The following is a 26,691-nucleotide window of genomic DNA, read 5'->3' on the forward strand; positions in this document are numbered from 1 at the left end:
ATCACTTTCTGTCCCCCAGTACATCCGAATAGCTGGTACCTAAAAATGCAACTAATAAATTTATCAGGTAATCAAGTGAAATTATGGTTGAGAATAGTCACTTTGTTGTACCCACCCCATATGTGTACAATTCCTCAAGATTTAGGGTCACCGCTTCATATCCTTTGTTTACAGCGTATTTTATAGTCTATACTTGTATATACATATTTCATAAAATCGTCATCAAAAATTAGTTTAAAAAGTTGTAATGGATTTAAATCGTTATTCAAAATATCTTCTATAATATCCGGTGTGTGAACGCGTATTTTGTGTTTGTGCCTTCTCTTGTTTTTAGTTCTATTTTGGACCACTTTCAACGAATTGTGGATTTTTTCTTTTTCCTTTGAGTGGAAGTCACTGACTGCGAGGTTTTAGAATTGATCACATCATTAAAACAACTGTTCATTATCCACTTCTGAATTGGCAATTTTTATCGCGCATGGCCTTTTTAGAACCCCACGGTCGCCCAGTATACCTTCATCGTTCTCATCTGCATCATCGCAATCGGATAACTCCGTTCTTCAGGTGGAAATAAATTCACATCGATTGAATTGGCATTTCTGATGCCGTCTATAATAACTGCATTATCGCCCTCATTCAGATCTTCGAGCCATCCAATTATCTCCTCAGTTGTTGCTTGTCTATAAAAAGGTATTATATAGATATGAATGCATGTAAAGCCAAACTGGGGTAGCGTTTATGTATGATAAAACATACGCAATGATTTACAAAAAGCTAAAACACATTTCGGGGCAAATTTTGGTTTTTTTATGATATAGAACTCACCTGCGTGGGATTATTCACTTTTCCGAAAAACACTACATGAATTGGCGCGAAAAATGTAAATAAAAGAGCTAACAACTGACAACTAAAAAGCTTTTCTTTTCAAATTACTCTTTTATCTCACTCGCCCTGTAAATATAAAAAGCTTTTATATAATATTGGGTTTTTGGTGAATTTTTGAAAAAAACTCTTTTTGCGTATGATATATCATATTTTGTCATTATAAAGATAATTAATTATTTATTAATATTATTATTATTAACATAGGGTTAATAACCGATATAATAAAGAATAATGAAATAAAACGTATATAAGTATTTTCAGTAATCGCTTTATTTTAAATCAAGTGAATTATAATTATTAAAAAAAAAATGTTTTATTTTTATTTTTATTTGTAGTGCTTGATGGTATACAATGTTTTTTGTTAGATTAACTGGTGAATATACAAACAAATCTGATGGCTTAGATTAATACCACAAACACCTAATGATTGCCTCTGGGACTTATTTATGGCTCAAACACCTTTTGAATAAGTTCATCTTTTGATCGTGTTAACTGACAAACACTTTGAGGAAAGTTAATACAACCAGTCAAGGTGTCTATAGGAAACTCGTAATTACCAATGTCAATGAGTTGTTTAGAGAATATGTCTCCATATTGGTCATTTTGCAACTCCACGCGCATATTCTTGCTTAAGCGTAATACCTTGACATGTTTCCACAAATTCATCATCATTCACAGCATTACAACGCGGGGTGTGTCAAAACTTCCTTCACAAAACTCCTCCAAAAGTATTCCATCGCTTGCTTTTCCTTCGTAGTTGCGAATTCCAATTGAGGTGAGAACTCTTCCTACTGCGTCTATCCATCGGTTTCTCGGTCTTCTCTTCTCCTTCGCACCAATTATCTTTCCAGTCATGGCTTTCCTTACAACGGATTCAGCAGGCATACGGAGCACGTGACCTAGCCACCGCATACGCTGCGCCTTTACAAAACGCACAGCTGTCTCGTCATGGATAAGTTCGTTCAATTCCGAGTTGTACCTAATTCTCACAAATTGGAGGACTTTAAACATGCATTGAGTTCATCAGCTGGCGTTGATCGTGGACTCACTGGCAATGTTTGACGAAAATCTCCTGCTAATAAAATCATTGCACCACCAAATGGGTTATGATTGCTCCGTAGATCTTGTAAAATATGTTTATCTTTTGTTGTTCTTAAAATATATTTGGATTTGTTCAACCCTGCATGATTATTCTTAGAATTTACTTAACTATTTTTATTTATTATTTGTGAATGAAATCATTCCTTAACTCGTTCTGAAACTAAAACAAAAGAAAGAATATTGCGAGGTCAATCAAATCTATAGCTCTTACATTTTCTGACGTTTCAATTTAGTCAGGTTCACGATATTATCACTTTTGTGTAAACGCATTAGATGCTCCAACGCGAACACGCACACACACGAACGCGCAATATTTGTATGGGAAAAAGAAAAGGGCTGTTTTAGGGTTTTCCCGGAAATTATTCGAATTTTTCTCGCCGTACAAACCATCCTTAGACTTCAAGGAACATTTTAAAGAAATAATTGTTAAGATTGGTCCATGCGTTGTTGAGTTATGCTCAATGCTTATGTGTTGATAACATTTTGCGATTCATTTTTATATTATAGATCTCGGGTATGTATTTGAAGTAAAAAACACATTCAGTTACTTGAGGGGTTAGCAGTCGTCAGAGGCCCGAAAACTGATGATGTTCAATAATTTTTTTGCTAGTCTATTGCTTTATTTTACAAAAATAAAAACATAGCAGTCGTACATCATGTTTCGAGCTGACTTTAGCAAAATTTCAAAAACAAAATTAATAATTTTAAAAGTTATCGTTGTTTGTCTGTTGGGAGGGAGACATTAATATTTTCTCCGATAGTCAAGCTGCGATCAAGGCCCTCTCGTCGCCTTATTGCAGCTCTCTTCTGGTGAACTCCTGTAAGGAGAAACTCAAACGTCTCGAACGTGCAGGAAACATTTCCCTTATCCGGGTTCCTGGGCACAGGAATATAGAGGGAAATGAATTTGCCGATGAGCTTGCCAGGAAGGGGTCGGCAGAACCGATTCCAGCTGTCCCGTTCTCAGAAATCGGTGTCCCCTTGACTGTTGTTAAAGAGAAACTGTACAATTTCTTTCCCAAAAAAGCGCAAGACAGATGGAGGTCTGTCTCATCGTGCGATATTTCGAAAACACTATGGCCCCAATACGATAGAAACAGAACGCTTAAGGTGATGGGAGTCCCCCCATTCAATTTCCAAACTCATTGCGGTGTTCACTGGTCACTGGGTGATTGGTACTCATGCGGAGAGGCTTGGAATTCCGTACAACCCTTATTGCAGAAGCTGTGGGGATCCTGTAGAGAAAGAGACTGTGGAACACTTTCTTAAGAACATTTTCTTTCCACAGTCTCTTTCTCTGCAAATGACACCTATTAGGTAGCGCTAGGCAACGCTCTTCTTAAATAGGGTTTTAAGCTACTACTTAGCCATTGCTAATAACAACAAGAAGAAAAACATGATTTTTAAGCTACATTCTGTAGGATTGATATAAGGAGGGCAGCCAGATTAGCCAATTTTAAGATGTATTGCTTGCTAAAACATCAATTCCTCTGTTTCTCTACTCAGTCAAGATCGCCTGCGTGTGCACAAAACTGCCCATTTAGTGTTGTTGTTGTTGTAGCAGGCTTTGCCCTGTCAGTGTAGTGTAAATCACCGGTCATCTTCGTCTAGCTCATCTACCGATAGGCCCAGGAAACTTGCAGTTTCGACGGGTTGGGTCCAGAGGAAGAGGGGTGTTAGATGAGTGAGTTTGATGGGGCATGTGAAAAGGTGGTTAGTGTCGTGCGGGGTGCCTTTACATGTAGGACATATATTTAGTATGTCCGGGTCAATTCTGGATAAGTAGGAGTTTAACCTGCTACAGTATTCAGAAAGTAATTGTGCCAATAATACGCGGGACTCTCGGGGAAGTTGAAGCTCTTCGTCTGCATTGGGTGGTGGTTGGACTCCGATAACGTCATTCGGGGGTCGGGAGCTTAAGAAGTTGGTAAGTGTCTCTCGATGAATGTCGTTAATTGTCTGTCTGTACACTGTCCGATCCAGTAATTGTCGGTAGCCCAGTAAACTAGCGCTGCCTAGTTTACCGTACCCCACCGCACATTTAGTGTTTCTTTTGGTGATTCTCAAGCTGTTGAGAGCCACCTTGAGAGAGTAATTTGAGTTGCTCATCAGCTCGAAGTCGTCCCAGAAAAGAAGTTAAGATGAGTTTGTGAAAACTGCTAATTTGAGTGGTCAACTGATTTGTGTAAGAAGAGCAATTAAAACTAACAATAAACAACAACAACTTTGACTTTATGAACAATAATAACAATAAACAACATCTTTGACTTGTTTCATTAGCTGTGAAACCACATATCGTCCACATCCATATCTTCCAATTCGGGCCATAAAAAGTTCGTTATCACCTCACGATAGCGAACACTATTCACAGTAACTGCCTGACCGGTCTCATTTTGGAAAATATACGGCCCAATGATGCCGCCGGCCCATAAACCCCACCAAACAGTCACTCTTTGTGGGTGCATGGGTATTTCGGCAATCACTCTTGGATTATCATTCGCCCAAATGCGGCAATTCTGCTTATTGACGAATCCACTGAGGTGAAAATGTGCCTCATCACTGAAGATGATTTTGATTTGGATTTGAACGCCCGTTTTCATAATAAGCCTGAATAATTTTAACGCGTTGCTCGATTGTGTATCTTTCCATGGTGCAAATTGAGTTAGTCTGAAATTGAAAAATGTCAAATGAAATGCAGAAAAAAACTTGACTTAAGTGTGGTTTACATTCAACATCGGCCCTTGAAATTTAACCATCCTTTCTTTCGAGCAAGAAAAGATGGTCATCTTTCGTGTTCCAGTGCCTCTGTTTGCCTTGGTGTTTTTAACTGGCGCCGGTTAGCACGAGAAAGAAACACCTGTCGCGCTTTATTAAACTCGGCAAAAATCGCGTAAGTGGTTATCGCGCCAATCAAGAAGACGAATATTAACTTTTACCCAAACAGCCTAATTGGGGTAGCCGTGCGGACCGACAAGTAAAGAGTTATTGAGCGTTTTTTTTTTTTTTTTAATAAAAGTCGTTTATTATTTATTTATATGTATATATGAATTACAATAATAAAACTGACTGACTACAATGATATGCAACTCTTCGTTTCAATAAGTTACTATTTTTATCGTTTTAATTTTTTGAGAGTAATGCAAAACTAACATTCTCTGCGCTGCCAAAAATACAAAGAAAAAACATTTCGTATATATGTATAAGTATGTATATTAATAAATTTGTTGTCTACCTATATGAGCGGCTACTGCGGCTGCAGGCACTTACTTCTTGCACTTATACTAAACGCTACCTACATACATACATATATAAAGTGGATCATACATTGTAAATTCCATAACTTTAACGATTACACGAAACACACAAAGGCAACCATTTACGCTATGCGCTGCTCTGCTCAACAGACTTTTCGATGCTAAAATAGGTATAGTAAACAATTTTTGAGTAATGGATTTTTGAGTTATGCTTCTTCTAAATAATACAAAAGACATTGAGCAAAATATGTATGCTGAATTTTTGCATAAAGTGTACAACGTGTGAGGTGATTGTATGTAAATATTTATATGTATTTAATGATATTTATTGTAAATGTGTAATGGTGTATGACAATCGCATGAAATACTTAACACTTGACTCTTACGCTTAAACGTTAAAATACAAATATACGTAACAAAATATCAATTCAATACAACTGATCAGCAGATTTTTAAGGGGGCGGAGCCATCTTTAGAGGCTTCAAAAAATCGATTTTTTTTTTTGTTGCATAAATGTCTTTCCAAACTATCCAAGAATGTGTCCTCAAAATTTCAGAAGCAAATTCAAAATATTTGCGGAGTTACAGAAGAAATTTTGAGCAAGCGTCGAGCAGGTATACGAGCGGCCGGATCGCTCGAAGTGCGATTTCTCGGTTTTTTATTTTTACGATTTTTCCTAATTGGCGGGAAAGATAGGGCTATCGAAACGAGATAACATTGATTGTATTCGGAATTAAATTCTCTTCTAGTTGAACCTAAAAAACCTTAAGGGGGGAGCCTGGTTTATGAGGTCTAAAAATTGCATCTCTTTGCGATTTTTTTTTTAAGGAAAAAATTAATTTAGCACTGCAAAGTTTTTTTCTATCTTTTAATGAACATTTAAAAAGTATATAAAATTTTTGTACTGGTTAAAATAAGTTGAAAAAAATGTTTAACATAGAAATTAGTAGAGCGCTGCAACGCTGGAGTTTCCTACTGGCGTACAAGATACAGCTCGTAATTATTATCTAAAGCAAAAAATTCAAATGGATTTCTAATTATCATGATTTTTTATTCTAGATGAACTAAGAAAACTGAGAGAAATTCCAAAATTTCAACTTTTTGGAGGTTTTAAAGAAAAAAATGCCTTTTAAAACAAAAAAATTCACTTTAACTTGGTATAAAAATCTTGAAAATTTTTTTTTATCTATTTTGTTAGTTCAAATAGAAGAGAATTTAATACTGAAGGGAACAAGCTATGATTCTTTTCAAAAGGTTCAATATTTTTTTTCATTCATGTACGCCAATTCAAAGAAATCATAAAAATGAAAAGTCGAGAAAAGAAGATAAAGTTTGTACTATAGCTGTCCGGTCACAGCGTAACTACCTAACGCTCGCCTACCTTTGGATTTGTAGCTACGGAAATATTGAGAAATAGGCTCTGTAACTTTGTGTGAATATTATGAAATATATTAGTAATCGCTTAAAACGAAAAAAAAAATTTGATTTTTTTGACCTTATAAACCAGGCTCCCCCCTGAAGAAAGTTATAATTAACCCACTTTTTAAACAATCTAAAGTGAATTTTTTTTTCCAAAAAAATTATTTTTTTTTTTTAATTAGCGAAAAATTCTTGAATTTCTCACTTTTTGTTTAATTTTCTTGGTTTAACTAGAAGCTATACTATACTAAAATAAAATTTTTTTTAGGTTTTTGGTTTCCGATGAAAATTGCGACCTGCAACTTTCCCGCCGCACGACACATGCACACTCGAGGCGCCTCGGCAAAATGCTTGTACCAGGCATAATATGACATGTTTTAATGAACAAATGTGAGAAGACTGTTGAAATATAAGGTTGTCAAAAAAGTCTTGCGGTATTTCCGCAAGCTTGTCTTTGGAAGCGCGTAGTTCTAGTTGTATTCGTCGCATCGGTTCACGCTAGAGCTTTTTGGAAAGCTCTTTTCGCGTGCTAACACGTTTTTGATTAATTGTTGTTTGCTTTTAGTCGTTCGTGAGTTATAGCGTCGCAAACATGGAGCAAAATAAAGAGAAAATACGGCATATTTTACAGTACTACTACGATAAAGGCAAAAATGCAACTCATGCTGCTAATAAAATTTGTGCAGTTTATGGACCCGATACAGTTTCCATTTCCACCGCACAACGATGGTTTCAACGTTTTCGTTCTGGTGCAGAGGTGATCGAAGATGCGCCACGGTCCGGAAGGCCTGTCGTCGAAAATTGCGATAAAATCGCTGAATTGATCGATAGAGACCGGCATAGTAGCAGCCGTAGCATCGGCCAAGAGCTGGGCATGAGTCATCAAACCGTCATAAACCATTTGAAGAAGCTTGGATTCAAAAAGAAGCTCGATGTATGGGTGCCACACGACTTGACGCAAAGAAACATTTTTGCCCGTATGTATGCATGCGAATCGCTTCTGAATCGCAACAAAATCGACCCGTTTTTGAAGCGGATGGTGACTGGCGATAAAAAGTGGGGCACTTACGACAACGTGAAGCGCAAACGGTCATGGTCGAAAAGCGGTGAAGCTTCCCAGACGGTGGCCAAGCCTGGATTGACGGCCAGGAAGGTTCTTCTGTGTGTTTAGTGGGATTGGCAGGGAATCATCCACTATGAGCTGCTCCCCTATGGCCAAACGCTCAATTCGGACCTGTACTGCCAACAACTGGACCGCTTGAATGCAGCACTCATGCAGAAGAGGCCATCTTTGATCAACAGAACCCGAATTGTCTTCCATCAGGACAACGCCAGACCACACACATCTTTGGTGACGCGCCAGAAGCTCCGGGAGCTCGGATGGGAGGTTCTTTTGCATCCACCGTATAGTCCGGATCTCGCACCAAGTGATTACCACCTATTTCTGTCCATGGCGAACGAGCTTGGTAGTCGGAAGTTGTCCACAAGAGAGTCCTGTGAAAATTGGCTCTCCGAGTTTTTTGACAATAGGGAAGCGAGCTTCTATAAGAGGGGCATTATGAAGTTGGCATCTCGTTGGGAACTCGTCATCGAACAAAACCGCGCGTATTTGACTTAAATCGCATTTTTATAACCAATTTTATGAACAATTGAAAATTCAATAAAAATACTGCAAGACAACCTTATATATTAGATAACAATAAAACCTAAAAGTTTCGTTTCAATCGAATATTTCTTTCCTTCCCAAAAAAAAAACCACGAAAAAATCGATTTTTTGAGGCCTCTAAAGCAGGCTCCCCCCTTAACATTAGTGGCTACTTTTTCAGCGCTAGTTTGACTGTGATTAAGTTTGGGCACAAAATTGAACGTTGAACCCCAGTTTACTCAGTGCACCGAAAAACTGCCACTCAAACAAGCTGGGAATTGACATCATCAGTATGGGTTTTGGGGTATCGAGAGTTACCGGTCAGTCACTTTTTGTTTAGATGGAAGCACCATATCTAATATGTATGTAAGTATGTAATAAAAATATGTATTCTTTACAATGCTACTTAATTCTTAGTTTATCGCATACGTTTAGTTGTTCGTTCACTGCATCGTGTTTTGTTTTCTGTTCTTTTTCTTTTTTCATTTTTCATCTCTTTTTTTGCTTACATTTGTTTTGTATAAATTATAAATATCGTTTCCTTAACTTAACGTGCTTAAATGTAAAATTTTAAAAATTGCGACTCGTTTAATATTTTCGATTTTATGCTTTTTGTTTTAAAACTATTGCAATTTAGAATTGCATAAATTTCATAATAATAATGGCCACACGAGTGGGGGGGGAGTCATTTGCATTTGAAGTCAACCACACAGTTGGCGTTCAAATCAAACGCGTACGCTTTAGATAGGTTATGAGTAAACTATAAATGAATTTATACTGGGCTAGGGACGGTATGATGCTATCACGCTGATGACGCAATTGACCGATAACGCGTGGTATATCCAAATCCTGCATAGTGATAGAGCGGAAGAAAGAGTAACAGATAAATACAAATAGAAAATCATGAAAAACTGCATTTGCAACTCACCTCATTATGATCCAGCGTATAGAGTAGCAAATCAGCGGTCAATGTAACGCCCGAGCGACCACCACCCTCAAGGCAATGTATCAACACTGGCGGATTCGTATTGTGTCCCGGTGGCACTTCATTAATCGAAGCCATGCGCACGGAATTTAACTCTTCGAGAAAATCCAGAAAATGATTCACCTCACGCGGACAATTCTGTTCACCCCAATTGGTGTAGTTCAAGTGCCAAACGGAACGATAGCGACGCGATTGTATGTGAAATAGGCGCAGCTTGCTGGTAATGCAACGATCTGTGGTTTGTGAGAATTCCTGATACACTTGGAACTGTCAATGAGAGAGGAGAAGAGTAGCGAAAGAATTAGGTAAAAGAAGTCCAAAAGCAATGTACGAGGTTGTTCAGTAAGTTTTGCGGTTCGATAAGAGGTGGTGTTGCTATAACTTTTGTGAAGTTTCCTTTCAATCTGTCAATTCATTCTTTGTCCACAAGCCATTTAACACATGGGCTGAAAAATCCCGGGCCTACCAAAGAAAAAAAACGTTTTTTTGTTTTGTTCAAAATTAGCTTTAACGTAATTTGCATCAAGAACAACGCAATTATTCGCTCTAACATTTCAATATATATATATATATATATATAATTGGCGCGTACACCCTTGTTGGGTGTTTGGCCGAGCTCCTCCTCCTATTTGTGGTCTGCGTCTTGATGTTGTTCCACAAATGGAGGGGCCTACAGTTTCAAGCCGACTCCGAACGGCAAATATTTTTATGAGGAGCTTTTTCGTGGCGGAAATACACTCGGAGGTTTGCCATTGCCTGTCGAGGGGCGACCGCTATTAGAAAAAAACTTTTTCTTAATTTTGATCTTTCGCCGAGATTCGAACCGACGTTCTCTCTCTGAATTCCGAATGATAGTGACGCACCAACCCATTCGGCTACGGCGGCCGCTCAATACCACCTCTACAAAGGGTGGTTACATTTCACGGGCCGATGTTGAATGGGAACGTCAAGTTTTCTTCTGCATTTCATGTGACATTTTTCAATTTCGCTAACTCAATTTGAACCATGGAAAGATACACAATCAAGCAACGCGTTAAAGTTATTCAGGCTTATTATGAAAACGGGCGTTCAAATCAAAATGCATATCGCGCACCTCGTGAAGAAAATCATCTTCAGTGATGAGGCACATTTTCACCTCAGTGGATTCGTCAATAAGCAGAATTGCCGCATTTCGACGAATAATAATCCAAGAGTGATTGCCGAAAAACCAATGCACCCACAAAGAGTGACTGTTTGGTGCGGTTTATGGGCCGGCGGCATCATTGGGCCGTATTTTTTCCAAAATGAGACCGGTCAGTCAGGCAGTTACTGTGAATAGTGTTCGCTATCGTGAGATGATAACAAACTTTTTATGGCCCGAATTGGAAGATATGGATGTGGACGATAGGTGGTTTCAACAGGACTGTGCCACTTGTCACACAGCTAACGAAACAATGGCTCTTTTGCGCGAAAAATTTGATGGCCGAATAATCTTTCGTCGCGGCGATGCTAATTGGCTGCCAAGATTATGTGATTTGACACCGTTGGATTTCTTTCTTTGAGGTTAATTGAAAGAAAAGGTGTACATCGATAAGCCGCCAACAATTCAAGAGCTAAAGGATGAGATAATTCGGCACATTAACGGCATAGAACCTCAATTATGCCTCAGCGTCATCGAAAATTTGGACCATCGGATGGAGGTGTGCCGCCGAGGCCGCGGCGGCCATTTGGCCGATATTTTATTCCATACGTAATTGAGCCATACCAATATTATCATAATAAAGAGAAAATACAATCATTTCCTAAAAAAATGGTATCTTATTCAAAATCAACACCGGCCCTTGAAACTTAACCGCCCTTTAGAAGGATTTATCTTTTCCCTCAAAATAGGTCTCAGTTTCAGTGAGAAATTTCTTACCGGCGAGTTTTTTTTTTAGGTCTGCGAACAGCTAGTAGTCGCTGGGAGCTAAATCTGGCGAATCGGTGGATGTAGGAGCAGTTCGAAGTACAATTCATCTCATTGTTTTGATTGGCTCAAAATCATCAACACGTTCTTGCTTTCGGTCAACACTTTCAACAGAGCTGTCTCGTAGTCAAATGCTCTTACAATATAAAGCCAAGACGTTCTTTTGATATCACTACGATGTTAGCTCACTCGGGCAACTTCACGTTTCGATCATTCAAAACGCATTCCCATAGCAGCCGGTTCTACGTTACCGGAATGACTCGGGTGTTTCCCGACCAAGGGCTGCCGGCCCAGTAAACTAGCTCTGTCTAGTGAACCGTACCCCCATCATTCAAAACGATTTTGTAGATTTTGTGTGATGTTTTCTGGTGTTACCGCCTCATTTGGACGGTATCTCTACAACCACGTCTGAAGTCAGCAAACCATCGTTTTATTATTGTTTCAAGATTCCTGAATTTAACCGTGGTCGTACAGGTCTTGAAGGCGATCCACGTCAAGGACGTCCAAAAACTGCAACAACACCAGAAATCGTAAAAAAAAATACAGAATATCGTATTGGAAAATCATCGATTGACTGAAAGAGATTTGGTAGAAGCCGTAGACATCTCATTGCGCAGTGTAAGCAATATTTTGATTGAAGTATTCGGCTTCAGAAAGTCGCATTCGCTAACCACGGAACAAAAACACATTCAAATGCGACTTACTCAGCAACATTTAGAGCGTTTTCGAAAGGATAAAGTCGATTTTGTGCATCGACTCATTACTGTGGATAAAGCTTGGGTCCATCGCCGCGATCCTAAATCAAAACAAGAAGCTAGAGAGTGGCAGTGAACCTGGTTTTTCGGCTCCGAAACGAATTCGAAATCGGCCAAGAAGGTGTTAGCGTCATTTTTTTTGGGATGAGAAAGGAATTTTGTTTGTGGATTACTTGCAAACTGGTAAAAAAAATCTTCTTCTTCTTAATCGGCGCGATAACCGCTTACGCGATTTTGGCCGAGTTTAACAAAGCGCGCCAGTCGTTTCTTTCTCGTGCTAACCGGCGCCAATTGGACACCCCAAGTGAAGCCAAGTCCAAGTAAAACAATAAATTCTGAATATTATTGACCAGCTGAAGGACAAAATGCGTGAAAAAATACCCAGTTTGCAAAAGAAAAAAAATTCTCTTTCATCAGGATAATGCACCGTCTCACAAGGGTATTTTGACAATGGCTAAAATCCATGAAATAAAGTTTGAATTGTTGGAGCATCCACCGTATTCACCAGATTTGGCCCCTAGCGACTTCCATCTGTTCCCAGACCTAAAAAAATGTATGCGTGGAAAGAGTTTTTCATCAAATGGTGAGGTTATAATAGCTGTGGAAGCGTATTTTGCAGCCCTTTCGGATTCTCAATGCAGTGATGGAAACTAAATTGGAATCTCGTTGGAATAAGTGCATTGATGTTCAGCGAGACTACACCATTAAATTGTGTTTTTCTTATCGAACCGCAAAACTTATTAAACAACCTAGTAAAGGGTATTTCAAAAGACGCGCTTATATGTTGTTTTAATAAAAAATTTAAATATTTAGATTCTTTCAGGTTTTCCTCTTATTATTTAAAAAATGACAAACTTTAGATGTCACATCTACAGGTAAAATCTTCCAGTCAATTCATGAATGCTCATAATTGTTGAGAACGTCGAGATATCAGTGTTGAAGGATGTTCAGCAGCACTTTGCGCTACAACAGTAATACTCTCAACAGAGCGTCCAGTTTTTCTGGGTCTACCAGTTCTTTTTCCGTCCTCGACAGAACCAGTTTCTTGACATTTTATCACCAATCCTTGAATTGTTGACCTGTTCGGGTGGTTACTTCCTTGAGAAAAATTACAAATTTCGCGATATGTTGACCGTAAAGATCGACCATTTTCATAATAAGTTTCAATAATTTTAGCGCGTCGTTCTATCTGTTTACTTTTTTACTTCACAAATGCTAAAAAATAACATACAAAAAACAGGTACCATCTAGGAATAATTATTCACTACTGACATTTAGCCGTCACTTTTGCAAGACCCTTTATATTCAAGCGAGACTTACTTGTCCAAACTCTAGCCGCTGATTGCTATTCGGTGGCATGTAATTCAAGCCCTCCGACAGCTGCACAATCAAATACACATCCGCTTCCCAGACACACTGCCAGAAAATGCGTGTAGTCAACTCCTCCTGCGGTGACTGAGCAATTATGTAGAAGCGTTGTTTGGTGCCAACTGTAGCCTGAAAAGAGTTGGAAAACGTAGAATTTATTGAATTTGTGCAACACAAATTAGTTTTATACAAAGGTTAAAGTATTTTAGAATGAAAAATTTAGAATGCAATCTTTTTTTTTTTTTTTTTGTGTTTTGTGACGGTCACCGTAGCCGGCACGAAAGATCACTTAATAAAATTTTGTTTTCAAATAGCAGTCGCTCCTCGGCAGACAATGGCATGCCACCGGCAGAGAGCTCCACGAACAAGCTGCTCATAAAAAAATTATCTGCTTTTCGGAGGCGACATAAAAATGTAGATGCCGAGCATAGATCTAGACTTGGCTATCATAAAGTCTATATGTTCGATGTAAATATGACCCCCAAATTTTTCTTTTCATACATTTTTATGAGGGTGGTAGTGCCCACTTATAATCGAAATTAATCGCAACTTTGCGTCTACTAAAGAACAAGTTATCATCACACCAAGCTTCTAATCTTGTTAAATCCTCTTGAAGACTCATGCAGTTTTTCAGCAATGCACTTGAGCTTTATGTAATAAAATAAGGAATAAAATTTATTATTAAAATATTTTTTTTAGTTATTTATATATTTTAATTTGAAGTCATGCTTCTTTGGACCATACTGTTGTCCTTGTTGTTGTTGTAACAACATAAATATTCCCCTAAATGTTAGAAGAATGCTGCTGGACTGCATGACGGGATATAAATCCGGGTCGTTCCGATAGCGTAGGGTTCTACGTCCGATTGTCGTGAGAACAGCTGTCAATCCAGGTCGCTTCAGTAGAGCAGAGGTTAGTGTCGAGCAATGTGGAAACCTATTTTGTAGTTGTAGTAGCTAACAGATCTGTCCTCGTCGTCAATAGCATCTAACGGTAGTCCCAAAAAACGGGCAATTTCGGCTAAGATGCATTTAAAGAGAGAGAGAGAGGCGTGAGCTGAGTAGGTTTAACCCTCCCTTAGACAACTTTTTTTTTTAAAAACCTTCGATTGGGCACCCGGGTCAGGCCTTTTTCCGTCCTGTTCGAGGATCCTTTTTAAAAGCGTATATCTATAAATCGATAGAAAATTGAATTTCAGGAAGCTACCTGGAAGCTCAAGCCGTTAACTATAATAGAAATATGTTAAATTCACGCCCAAAGTCGAAAAGGTCTGACCAGACCCGGGTGTCTAATGGAGGATTAAGTAGACATACGAAGAGGTGGTTAATGTCGTGCGGGAAACCTTCGCAACCTGGACATATGTTGAGTATGGCGCAGTCAATTCTAGATAGAAGTTGAACCTGCCTTAGTGTCCAGAACGAAATCATGCCAGGGTAACAACTGAAACGCTTTGTCTAAGTCATGTGTTTTTTATAGTTGTAGATTCTTATTCTTACTACTGCTGTTGTTGTAGTGGTCTATCAGATCAACTAACAGGGTGTTCTTGAAACAACCTATTTCGACGGTAGTGATCAAAATGTGCCCTCGACATTCGGTTCTACGTTACCGGAACGACCCGGATTTATATCCGGCCAAGGACTGTCACTTCAGCAGCATTCCCTATATACATACATATGTATGGGGAATGTTTATGCTGCTACGACAACAACAACAACGGTAGTGATCAGATATTGGCTCAGAAAGAAGATTTGAATCGGGAACCATACATGAAATCGAAAATCAAAGTCGAAACCTTAAAATGTAAAAATTTTACTCATATTGCCTCCATTGCTATGCATTGCATATTTTCAGGATTTTACATCCACAAAGCTAAAAGTGCTTTGGTGTGTCAAAGTTGTCAAAACGAGAAATGAAATAAAATACTTAAAGGCTTTATTATTTTTAAATATAGAAACAAATTAGAGGCACGTTTTTTTTTTTTCACATAAAAAAAATTGTTTGAACACAAAAATATTAGGGGCGAAGTAGTTCGATTGATGAGATATTTTTTTAACGTGTTTCGGTTTTCAAAATTTTTTTAGTTCTAACATTTTTTCAAATTTTTTTATTTCAAAATTTATTCTTAATTTTTTTGTGCGATATTTTTTTTACGAACTTTAAATTTTCTACTTCTCATATTCTCTATTCTCAGGCGGAATACACGGAAAATGTTGAATAAGTCCGAAAAGTCCATTCGGAAGATATACGAGTTTAATTTTCTACAGAAAGCAGATGTATTATATGTTAGGCGAATCTCACGAGATAGCCCGAGTTGTTCCGAAGACTGTCGGGTCAGCAATCCTAAAATATATATGGGTATTTTTTTATGTTATAACAATAACAAACACCAACTCAAGCTCTTTATCGACAATGCGTGAGAATGGATCTTAAATTACCTCATTCATGGGGACGAGAGCTCAAGAAGCCTTTCGTAAAATATTGTATCTATAAGGTCTGTCGACCTGGCAGTAAGTTAAAGTAGATCAGTTCCTTGTTTAAATCACTCCCACGACAGTTGGTTTTACGTTACTTTTTTTCGCTTATTTTTTATAAAATTATAGTTCATTACAAAACAAACCACTTACAAATCCAAGCGCATTTAATCTAGTAGAATAATCTGTAAATATGAAGTCGCTTGAAAATCGCGGCGATTTCTGACTTTTTTTTTTTTTTTTTTTTAATGCAATGTTAAGCATTTTCTGCCTTATAACGCACAACAGCATTGCAAAGAAATTTATGGGTAATATTTTATGCTGTTACAATAACAACAACAACGTTATCTACTGCATCACTCGAGAGCGATTTATATTAGAATAATTAATGAAGTCATCCATTTTAATTACACCAAAAAAATTGCTACTGCATTTTACTAATTTTTTCATAATCTTAAATTAATCTTAAATTCACTCCCTTACCGATATGCGCGACGCATTAACATAGCCCGTTCGATTCTCCATCGTTGGCGTTATACACACACGATTGTCGTCGTATGGCAAAAAATTCGGATCGGAATTTTTCATTGCATTCTCTTCCATCAGTGCGCAGTCGTATCGTGCCAATTCACGTCGCTTCGGTATACTTTCGAATTCGATGAAGAGTTGCGGATCGTTCAGTTTCTCAGTGAGTATGGGGCACTGCAAGATAAGAAAAGGAAAAATGTAATAATTTAAAATGATTTGCAATGGTATGCAAAGTTACGGTTCCGGTTACGGAAATGGTTTGCAAAGTTCATAAATGGCGACTTTGATGTCGATGACACGTCCCGCAACGGATGACCCTCGGAATATAAATCTATCCGAGCACCGTAATTCAACTTGAACCCGTTTGTGTGGAGAGATCACGTCCTTATTCACACAGGCACTAGCGTCTATCTTTCTGAGACGACGCCGTTTTCTACCTGGCTAAGGACTGTCAGTCCGGCAGCATATTCCAAAAATTTCAGGAAGTGCTTTATGCTCTTACAATATTATTATTTCCTCATCTTTCACCCCTCCCTTTCCTCCTTGTGGGCTTATCTGATATCTGTATATAAATTGGCCTTATCGCCGAACACGCTGACACAATCCGATTAGATGTTGATACTTGACCGTCAGGTTCAATTTGAGGTTTGGTGTCGTGGTCTAGCAACCACTTAGTACACCAGGAAACCCGCACCAGTTGTGAACAAACCCAAAACCTCAAGATCAATAACCAATATAAACACAGATGTAAACTCAACTACCGCAACCGGCTCGAACTGAGTTCATATACAGTCAGAGGCAGATAATCGAGAGCTCAGTTGTACAATAGTTGTTGTTGTAACAGCATAAAACATTCCTCATACATATTTGGGGTATTCTGCTGAAGTGACAACTTTTTCTCAGATATAAGTCAGGGTCGTTCCGGTAACATTCAAGCAACTGTCGTGAGCTGAATGATTTCGACGGTCCCTTCTGGAAAATTTTAGCTTTTAGTCCTAACATTAACTCTCTCGAATTTGCTCCAATTGCTTTCAAACTGTTATCTTTTATGTACTTTCGAATATTTCCTAACAAACCGTACGCCTGATATAATAAAACAAACCTCATTCCAATCACCACTTACCAATTTGTCCTTTGAGTATTGTCCGGAAATTGGCTGCAGTCGCGGCACACCCGTCGACCAACGATGCATCAAATTCAAATCGTCCTGAGCGAGTTTAATCTTCGCCGCCGTCTTTGCCGCATTCGATGATGACGCCTTTTCGCGTCCGAGTGTTGCCGATTTCTGTTTATCCGGCGTTTTGCTACGTCCCAAAATATTCCATATTTTTTTGCGTTTACCCTCCTTGCCGGTAGTGTTGGAAGAATTCGTTGTGTTGGAGCTGTTTGTGGTGTTACTGGAATTTGTAGTAGTTTCCAGCAACGATGAATTATGCGAACGGTTATGATGGTGTTGATGATGTGATGACGAATGGTGCATGGTGGCCGTGGCCGATGCCGAAGCGTTACTTGAAATTGAAGATATGTTCATGGCACTAAATTGATGTTGCGCTGCGAGCAGCACTGAGTCCGTTGTGTCATCATGCGTGGGTGGCGTTGTATGTGCGCGCATAACGGTACCACCAGCTGATGCTGGCGTTGGTGTCGCCGCTGTAGCGACGTCCACAGAAGAGACGGATGATGCACTCTGCATAAGTTGCGCCTTGTGGGCGTGATGATGTTGCCTTGGCGGCGGCGTTTGCATCACTGGCTGTTGACTGTTGCTACTATTATGGCCAACGGCTGGTGCCGCAGAGGCAGCGCGCACTGCACGTTGCGGCGGCGTAGGTTCTAAGAACTGCAGCTCAGTGCTGGCCGCACGTTCAGCATATTTATGCATATTGAGCGCGGCATTAACCGCCGCCTCAGCCTCGGCCTGTTGCAGCTGTGCTTGCGCTTGCGCCTGCTGTTGCTGCAAAAGCGCTTGCTGCTGTTGCTGTTGAAGCGCTTGTTGTTGCTGCTGCTGCTGTTGTTGTTGCTGCTGCTGCTGCTGCTGATGCTGGTGATGATGATGATGTCGCACAGCAGGCACCGGAGGCATTTGCTGTTGCGGCTGCGCGTGCATGCCACCTGGCGCCGATTGTATTGAAGCTGTGCGATTGCGCATAGCTTCACTGGTTGCCGAAGATCCTGACGAACGCTGCTCCATATTGCGTTGCACTGTCGACTCGGCAGCAACATAACGCGCATGTGGCACATTCTCGTAAATCGGCTCGACAGAACCGTTTAAAGTGTTACGCTGCAGTGATGCAGCAGCAACATTTGGCTGCAGTTGTTGTTGCTGATGTGCTTGCAATTGTGGCGGCTGCGGTAGTGGCGGCTGCTGCGGTTGCGATTGCACTTGTGGTGGCGTTGGACGGTAAACGTTGTTGTTGGCATTGCTATTTAGAGTTGGTGAATTTTGTTCATTGTAGCTGTGTGTATTATGCGGCAAAAAGAGACAGTCCTGCCGCAGCTGCGACAATATCGATGGTTGTTCCTCGATCATGTTCAAATTTTCGAAAGTGCCGTGCGGCAGATAAGGTTGCGAATGACCCATATGACCACCACCCATATAAGATGGATGAGTATGTATTAATGCATGATTTGTAGCGGTTACACCGCCGCCCGCTTGTGCCACGCCAACGCTACCGCCCACAGTACTGCCATATGGATAATGTGAGTTGATCAAATTACGGTTCGATACCAAATCAGGTGAAGAACCAGACACATAGGCGCGATAGCCCATCAGCGGCCGATGCGAGGCCACCGCCAGGTCAGGTGTGGACGAAGAGTTCAAGCGATTAACGGGATAAGGAGGTGGTGGTTTGCTACGCACCATTTGCAGACGATGTCCCAAGTCAATGTATGCACCGCCGCCGCCGCTAGTGCTGTTGCTGTGGCCACCCGGCGCCATTGTCACGCCGGCAGCGGTTAGATGATGATGTTGGGCATGCATTGCGGCCGCTGGTTGCGCGACATCTGGGTAACGATGCGGCGCTAATTGACTGAGTAATACACCGTCCCCATAAATTGCTGCTGCATTATGCACATCAGGCTGTGAACCCGCGTAATAGATAGCTCCACTGGCGGTAGGCGTCGCTCCCATGGCTACAGCAGAAGCGCTCGACGCTAATTGCGGCTGGTAGTTGGCATAATTGTTCATTTGCGGATGATGCAATTCGCTGGAGGGTGTGCGATACTTCAATTGTACTGCGGTCTCGTAGTCGGGCGCAGGCCGATAAGTGGGCAACATTGCTTTCAGTCGTTCGTGCTCGTGCGCGTCAACACTGTGCAAGGCGACGCTGCTGCTATTGTTCGTTACGCTGCCGCCCAGATGGCCATGCACAATGTTATTGCTACTGCTTTGGAAAGTGTTGCCACCGCCGATATTATTGCCATTGTTATTGCTTAGATCCAAGCAAGAACTGCTCTGCTGGAGGCGCGTGTCCAACATGCTGTTCGACAGATGTTGCGTCGAGGCATATTCATGGCCATATTCCTACAATAAAATACAACAAGTAAATATTTATTTTAAATTTACCGCAATAGCGCAAAAAAAAGCATGACTCACCTTCGCCAACCAACTGGGCGCTATAGCACCCACGCTATGTGAATGCATACCACCATTTGGAGCGCCGCCACCCCCACCTCCTCCGGACTGATGGCTGGCAGCCAGCGAAATATTCGATGACATTAACGCATTTGAGGCATGTGTGGAGGCGAGCAAACCATGATGTAAAGCTGGCGCAGACATGAATTCTGGATTAATGGCTGTAAGTGCGCCACCGCCACCGCCACCACTAGTAATCGCATTGGGATTGTAAATGGCACGTTGTTGCTGCTCGAGTAGCAAATCTTCACGTGAATCATTGAAATCGCCATAGCCATAAGCATCCATGCCGCCAGTGAGCACACTACTATTAACACCAGTCATGCCAACACCACCGCCAACGCTCAGCGAATTGCCATTTGCGCTCTCTGCATCACCCACAGACGACGCAGAGCCCTCGTCAATGTAGCGCTTGAAAAACGTATGCTGCGTAATGCATAGCTTCCAAAAGTAGCGCGCAGTATCAGCGTCAGGAAAAATGAATGAACCCACAATCGAGCCGTCCGCTTTGTTTTGCTCGATTTTGATGGTGCGTTTGTCAATGGAAACCGTTTGTGACTCCTTCCACGGGAAGTATTGACGGCCGTTGTCGGCCACCACAACCATGCCATTGATAGCCAGACCGAGCAGCAGATCGTTGCCCAGCGTGTCTTTTGCTTGGAAGCGCTCTTCGCCATAACCATCCAGCTGCTGGCAGCACTGTATATACATCTCCTCGGCCTGGGATTGCTGAAGGTGCTGAATGCCTGCGTTCTGTTGTAGCACTTCCATAATCAGGCTGTCGAGCAGATTGTCATCGTTAGCGAGACCTGAAAGAGGAGAGAAATTTACTGTTTTTTTTTTGACGAGTTAGTTATGCGCAGGTAACATTTCTCATAACTGGGTTCCAGAACATAGGAACATAGAGGGTATATGAAATTGTTGATAAGCTTGCCAGGAAGGGTTCTACAGAATTTGTCTCAGTAGTCTCCCGGCAGAGGTCATCGACATCCGCCTGACTGTTGTTAAAGGAAAATTACACAGCTTATTTCTCAGAAAAGCGTAGAAAAGGTGGAGGTCCATTTCTTCGTGTGCTATTTCGAAAACCCTTTGGCCCCACTACAGTAGACGCAGGGCGCAGAAAGTCTTGCGATTTCCACGCCATTCAATTCCCAAACTCGTGGCACTGCTTGGAGATCGGCACACACGCAGAAAAGCTGGGTTTACCATTTAATCTCCATTGCAGAAGCTGCGGGGACCTTTCAGAAACGCAGACTGTTGAGCACTTTCCCTGTAAATGGCAGGGTTTGGCAGCCACACGATACAGCCACTGGGTGCTCCTTTCTTCGATAGTCTTGGGCAGTGCTCCAATCTAAATCCCATCAACCTTCTGCGTTAGGTCAACAACTACAATTCGATTGGTTTTGGATTCAATACCCAATTGAAAAATGTATGAAAAGCTTCCCATGTACACCTATGCCAGTTACGGAGGAGACATGGTATTCCATTCGCAGGCCAAGAGCGAGACGTGCACCACAATTTAGCATAACATAACATAGCATGACATGACATAACATAGCATATCATAGCGTAGCATAACATGGCATAACATAGCATAACATGACATAACATAGCATATCATAGCATAACATGACATGGCATAACATAGCATAAAATAGCATAACATAACATAGCATAACATGACATAACATAGCATAACATGACATAACATAGCATATCTTAGCGTAGCATAACATGACATAACATAGCATAAGATGACATAACATATCATAGCATAACATGACATAACATAGCATAACATGACATAGCATAACATAAAATAAACAAAATTAATTCGAATCACGTAAATAAATTAATAAAACCTATGTACATGACAAACTAACATAGCGTAACATAACATTACATAACCCGATATGACACAACATAACGAAAAAAGTTATTACAACGTTCGCACAAAACAAAAAATTAGGTAAAGCAATAAAATAAAAAATAAATTATGCAACACAACATAACATAACAGCATAACAAAAGAGTACAGGAGTACAACTGAACTGAATAAAAGCTCAGGGGGATAGACCAGTCTTTTCCGACATCTCTAAAAGTGCTTTTCAATATCTACTTATTCAAATAATTTATATCAAGTCCTCGCCTGCATACCTTGTAAATTCTTCGGCAACACGAGTGACTTTTTCAGATAATCCTTTGTCTGTTTGTCATTCTGATGACTATCATACTCGGCCTGTCGACAGTAGAGCGCTAATAGTATGGCGGTGCGTATGTCACAGATAATTTTCCCCTCATAAATGTCACTCTTCAATTGCAGAAAGTAATAGTAGCGTGTCAAATCATCGCGACGTGATGGATCGACATAGTGACGTACACGCAGATATATTTTCGTACTCGCCGCATATTTCTCCAACTGTCTGCTGAGTGAACGTTCCAAATCGATCCATTTCAATTCATCCTCTTTACCCTTGACCACATAACGTAAACCGAAAAATTCTGGTTCTTGCAGATTTAAACGCTGGCAAACATTGTCCAAACACTCTTGGCCCTTACTTTCCGAACTGATGGTGCAGTCGACTGTGGTGGAGGTGTCTGAAAAATGAAAGAAACAAAGTACAGAATGTATAAAAATAAAAGTAAAAGACAAAGAACAAATAAAAGTCACAATAGCACAAAAATTTTGATATCACTACATTTACTCTAATAAATATTAATATAAGAACAAACTCTCAAAGAAGTCTCCAAATAGTTTCGAGAGCTTATTGAAGACATCACTCGTTCAATATTTTGGGTAAAAAAATGTATTCAATGTCAGTATGGGCATCTTATACCATACTATTTTTCTATTGTCAGCTGTCGAACTTTTTCGACGGATATTCTCGTAAGAACGCGCTATGACACCTAAGATACCTAGAGGTATCATTCTTATACCAAAATCGAAAAGTGATCCCATCACGGATATAGAAATAGGATTGGATTACTGAAAAAAATAGCATAGGAACAAAAGAATGTCGGGTAAAACTAGAGTCGTTCCGGCGGGTGGAATAGAGAGCATACAGGGTTTGCTTGAAAAGTAATGAGCCTTATTTTTTTAAGCAGTTTTATTAAACCTTTTGGCTTATACAACTAATATTATTCAAAATAGGACCCTTGAGCGTCAATATACCGCTGGTAGCGGTCCTTCCACTGCAGGAAACATTTTTTAAACTCATCCGCCGGAATCGCGTTCAATTCGGCTCTCACAGTTTTTTGGATCGCCTCGATGGAGTCGAAAGGCCTCCCCTTCAGCTTTCTTTTCAGGCGCGGGAACAAGAAGTAGTCCGGAGGGGACAGGTCTGGGCTGTAGGGAGGGTGGGGAAGCACCGGAACCCCCATCTTGGCCAATGCAGAGGTGCAGAGGAAGGCGGTGTGCGCCGGCGCATTGTCGTGATGAAGGGTCCAATTGTTGACGAGGTCGGGCCGAACCCGGGCGACGCGGTTTTGCAACCGAAGGAGCACTTCTTTGTAAAATGCCGCGTTTACAGTGCTTCCTGGAGGTACAAACTCCTTGTGGACGATGCCTCGAGAATCGAAAAAGATGATCAACATAGTTTTGACCTTGAACGACACTGCAAAATCGTAACACACTTTTAAAACAGCTTTCACGCGCGGAGCGATGTTGACTGCACCGCTGTTGTCAGCGAACTGGGACCGGTTTCTAGTGGAAGGGGAAGGTCCAACGATCATTCCCCCCCCCCGGCCGATTCGGTTGATCGCTTGGCAGACACTCCGCGCGGGAAGGCTCATTACTTCTCAATCAAACCCTGTATGATACTAGTTAAGTTGCGTAATAAAATGCTCTACAAAGAGTTTATATTGAGTTACTGTCACGGACCCTAGAGCTAAAAGAATATTGAGTACTCTAGAACTTGCATACAGAGGTCAGGAAAGCGGGCCAACGAACTATAAACAATATTTATCGAAAAATAGATTAACAACTTCAACCATTTTCGTCCTATGCATACCGTAATCTGCCAATCATCACAGTTTAAGCGCTCCTTTTTATGCAGGTCTAAAAATATTTGTTTAGCCTAAACTAATTTCTTCACAAACTGACTCAAATCGACTTATCTAACTTATCTGCTCTCCTTCTAATTTTCCCCATCAATTTTCACACAATTTAGCATTTGAGGAGCATACCTAGATATTGGATGAATGAGCGAACTCAGGTCTATGTCTTACGAACTGGGTCGAGCTCTTTAGTATAGAATATATTCAACGCGGTAACTGTGTGTTAAAATCCAAGATATCCCACTTTTTTATCATTTATTATTTATTGAATTTCCAGTATGCATTTTATCAGTCCTCTCTCGACGAACAAAACGAACACTCTACAAGGCTCTCATCATGCCCTTCCTAACGTATGGCGGAAAGATCAGGTGGAGAAGGACTTGGATTCGCTTGGTGTGTTCAACTGGCGCCGGTTAGCACGAGAAAGAAACGAATGGCGCGCTTTGTTAAACTCGGCCAAAATCGCGTAAGCGGTTATAGCGTCAATTAAGAAAAAGAGAATTTTATCAGTTTAAGTCTTTCAGTACAGTTTTAAGCCGACTCAGAACGGCAGATGTTTTTTATGATGAGCGTTTTCAAGGCGGAAATACACTCGGAGGTTTGCAATTGCCTGCCAAGGGTCGACAGCTATTAGAAAAAAACGTTTTCTATCATTTGGTATTTCATGCCCGGAGCTTTAGTAACCTTAAAAAATATCATTCAAAATTTCTTTTGATGCTCGAAAAACGTTTCTTCGGCAGCCGTCGCATTTTTACTGTCCACACATTGCCTGTCTCTGAGCTGTTTCTTGAGCCGAGGAAAGAGATAAGAAGTCTAGCGAACCTGAAGAAAAGAGAGGGTGTTCGAGCAATTCGATGCCAACTTCTGGTATAACAGCCATCAAAACTTTAGTTTTGGATGCAGGTGAAGACAAAAGACTTTTGTTCGAAGTTTGTCCCGCCCATTTATTTTTAAAATCTTCTTTTTTGAGCTCCTTTTATAGTAGCTCCATTTTTCAAATAATCAATTATAACAATTCCTTCGGCATCCCAAGAAACAATACGACATTATCTTTCCCACAGAACTTGAAACCTTGACTTCATTGGGATCAATGATGTAAGTTTCTTCCAGGTCATGGACTGTTGCTTCGTCCCAGGATTGAAGTGATATACCCAGATTTTATCTATTCTTACAAATCAGGTATAAAAAGCCTCTGCAACAGCTTGCGTGGAAACCATCTTCATATTCAAATGTTCGTTGAGAGTATCTTGCTTGCAGTTAAATGCGGTTCTTGTAATCGCTATCAAATGTTTGATGGTCACTCATCGGTTAACTAGTACAATTTCTTGGACATTTTTCACGCTGTCCTCGGTATAAAACGCAAATTTGCGCCACGAGCGTTGTTCTTCAGTCGTTCAGTGTTCTGTCCAGCTTAAACTCCTTAGAACATCTTGCAACAGTAGAATACGAAGGAAGAGAGTCCTCCAATATTTCATTAAGCCAGTATGTATTTCTTTCGTACAATTTTTTTTAAAGAAATGTTAAATGAAATGTAATTTTTCTGAATTTTAAAAATTTAGATTCTTGATTTCACTATTTTTATTCAAAATACGGCTCTTTTCAATTATATGTGAAAAAAGTCATCATTCAAATGTCCACCATGAGTGAGTCTACAGGTAAAATCCGTAAAACCGTCGATTCATGAATGCTTAATTGTTGAGAACATCGAGATATCGGCGTTAAAGATTATTCAGCAACACTTTGCACAATATTCTCAACAGAACGTCCGGTTTTTGGTCTGTCAGACCTTTTTCTATCCTCGACAGAACCAGGTTTTTGAAATTTTTCCACCAACCTTTGAATTGTCATTGCATTCAGATGATTATTTTCACCCAAAAATTCACGAATTAGGTGATATGTTGTTCTTAAAGATCGGCCATATTCATATATTCATAATAAGTTTCAATAATTTTAACGCGTTGTCTATCGTCTAAAATTATATAGTACATCTGTCTTCTTGACAAATGTCAAAGATGACATAAAAAAAGATACCGGGTAAAAAAATTATTCACTGCTAACATCTGGATGTCACTTTTAAAAGACCCTATATTTAAATGAATATGTCTTACAGAAAAAATTACCTATTTATAACATTTCTTTAGCCGCTACTAATGTGCGGATTGTGAAAGTGAAAACCATTAATTTTTTTTTAAGTGCTTAAGCTCATTACAAATACACGTTTACTATTAATTTTTGATTGCCCCTAGTAAAATAATTCTTTATGATTAACTTTATAAAATTACTTTTCAAATTTTTTTTTTTCCAAAATACTAATTTTTTTGATACCTCTGACTCTACCTCTAATCCCTTAAAAGTAAACTCATATTAACTACCTTGGCTTGCATTTTATTTGTATATAGCGGCATTTGATTATTGAGGTCGATATTAAAACTCAATTAGTTAAGCTTTAAAAATAGCATTGAAGTTAACAAATACAGTTCAACAATTTGTCTAGCAAACATTTTTGGATGACGCTTTCTACAGTACCTGGCCATTGAATTATGACCGATGGCATTTTTTCTGAAAACTTCAAATATCTGGTAAAATGTTCAATCTAATTTGGGCTTTTCCAAATAAAAAAGGGTATTAAGGGGTTTTTAACCTGTTCT

The 26,691-nt window shown here is 40.0% G+C and overlaps 1 protein-coding gene across 1 annotated transcript in view; it reads right to left on the reverse strand.

Moving 5' to 3' along the window:
- Positions 1-5,020: 5,020 nt before the first annotated feature.
- The window catches only part of LOC128865329 (tyrosine-protein phosphatase non-receptor type 14), a 40,435-nt gene continuing 18,764 nt past the window's right edge, over positions 5,021-26,691 (reverse strand). The window contains exons 2-8 of the mRNA XM_054105529.1: positions 22,145-22,585; positions 19,949-20,796; positions 17,480-19,876; positions 16,312-16,530; positions 13,310-13,486; positions 9,233-9,556; positions 5,021-9,153 (exon numbers count right to left, since the gene is read on the reverse strand). Of these exons, the coding sequence (XP_053961504.1) occupies positions 9,025-9,153; positions 9,233-9,556; positions 13,310-13,486; positions 16,312-16,530; positions 17,480-19,876; positions 19,949-20,796; positions 22,145-22,585 (4,535 nt within the window). The 3' untranslated portion in view covers positions 5,021-9,024. The remainder of the gene's footprint in view (positions 9,154-9,232; positions 9,557-13,309; positions 13,487-16,311; positions 16,531-17,479; positions 19,877-19,948; positions 20,797-22,144; positions 22,586-26,691) is intronic.

The sequence above is a fragment of the Anastrepha ludens genome, chromosome 5 (assembly GCF_028408465.1).
Source record: "Anastrepha ludens isolate Willacy chromosome 5, idAnaLude1.1, whole genome shotgun sequence".
Classification (NCBI taxonomy): domain Eukaryota; kingdom Metazoa; phylum Arthropoda; class Insecta; order Diptera; family Tephritidae; genus Anastrepha; species Anastrepha ludens.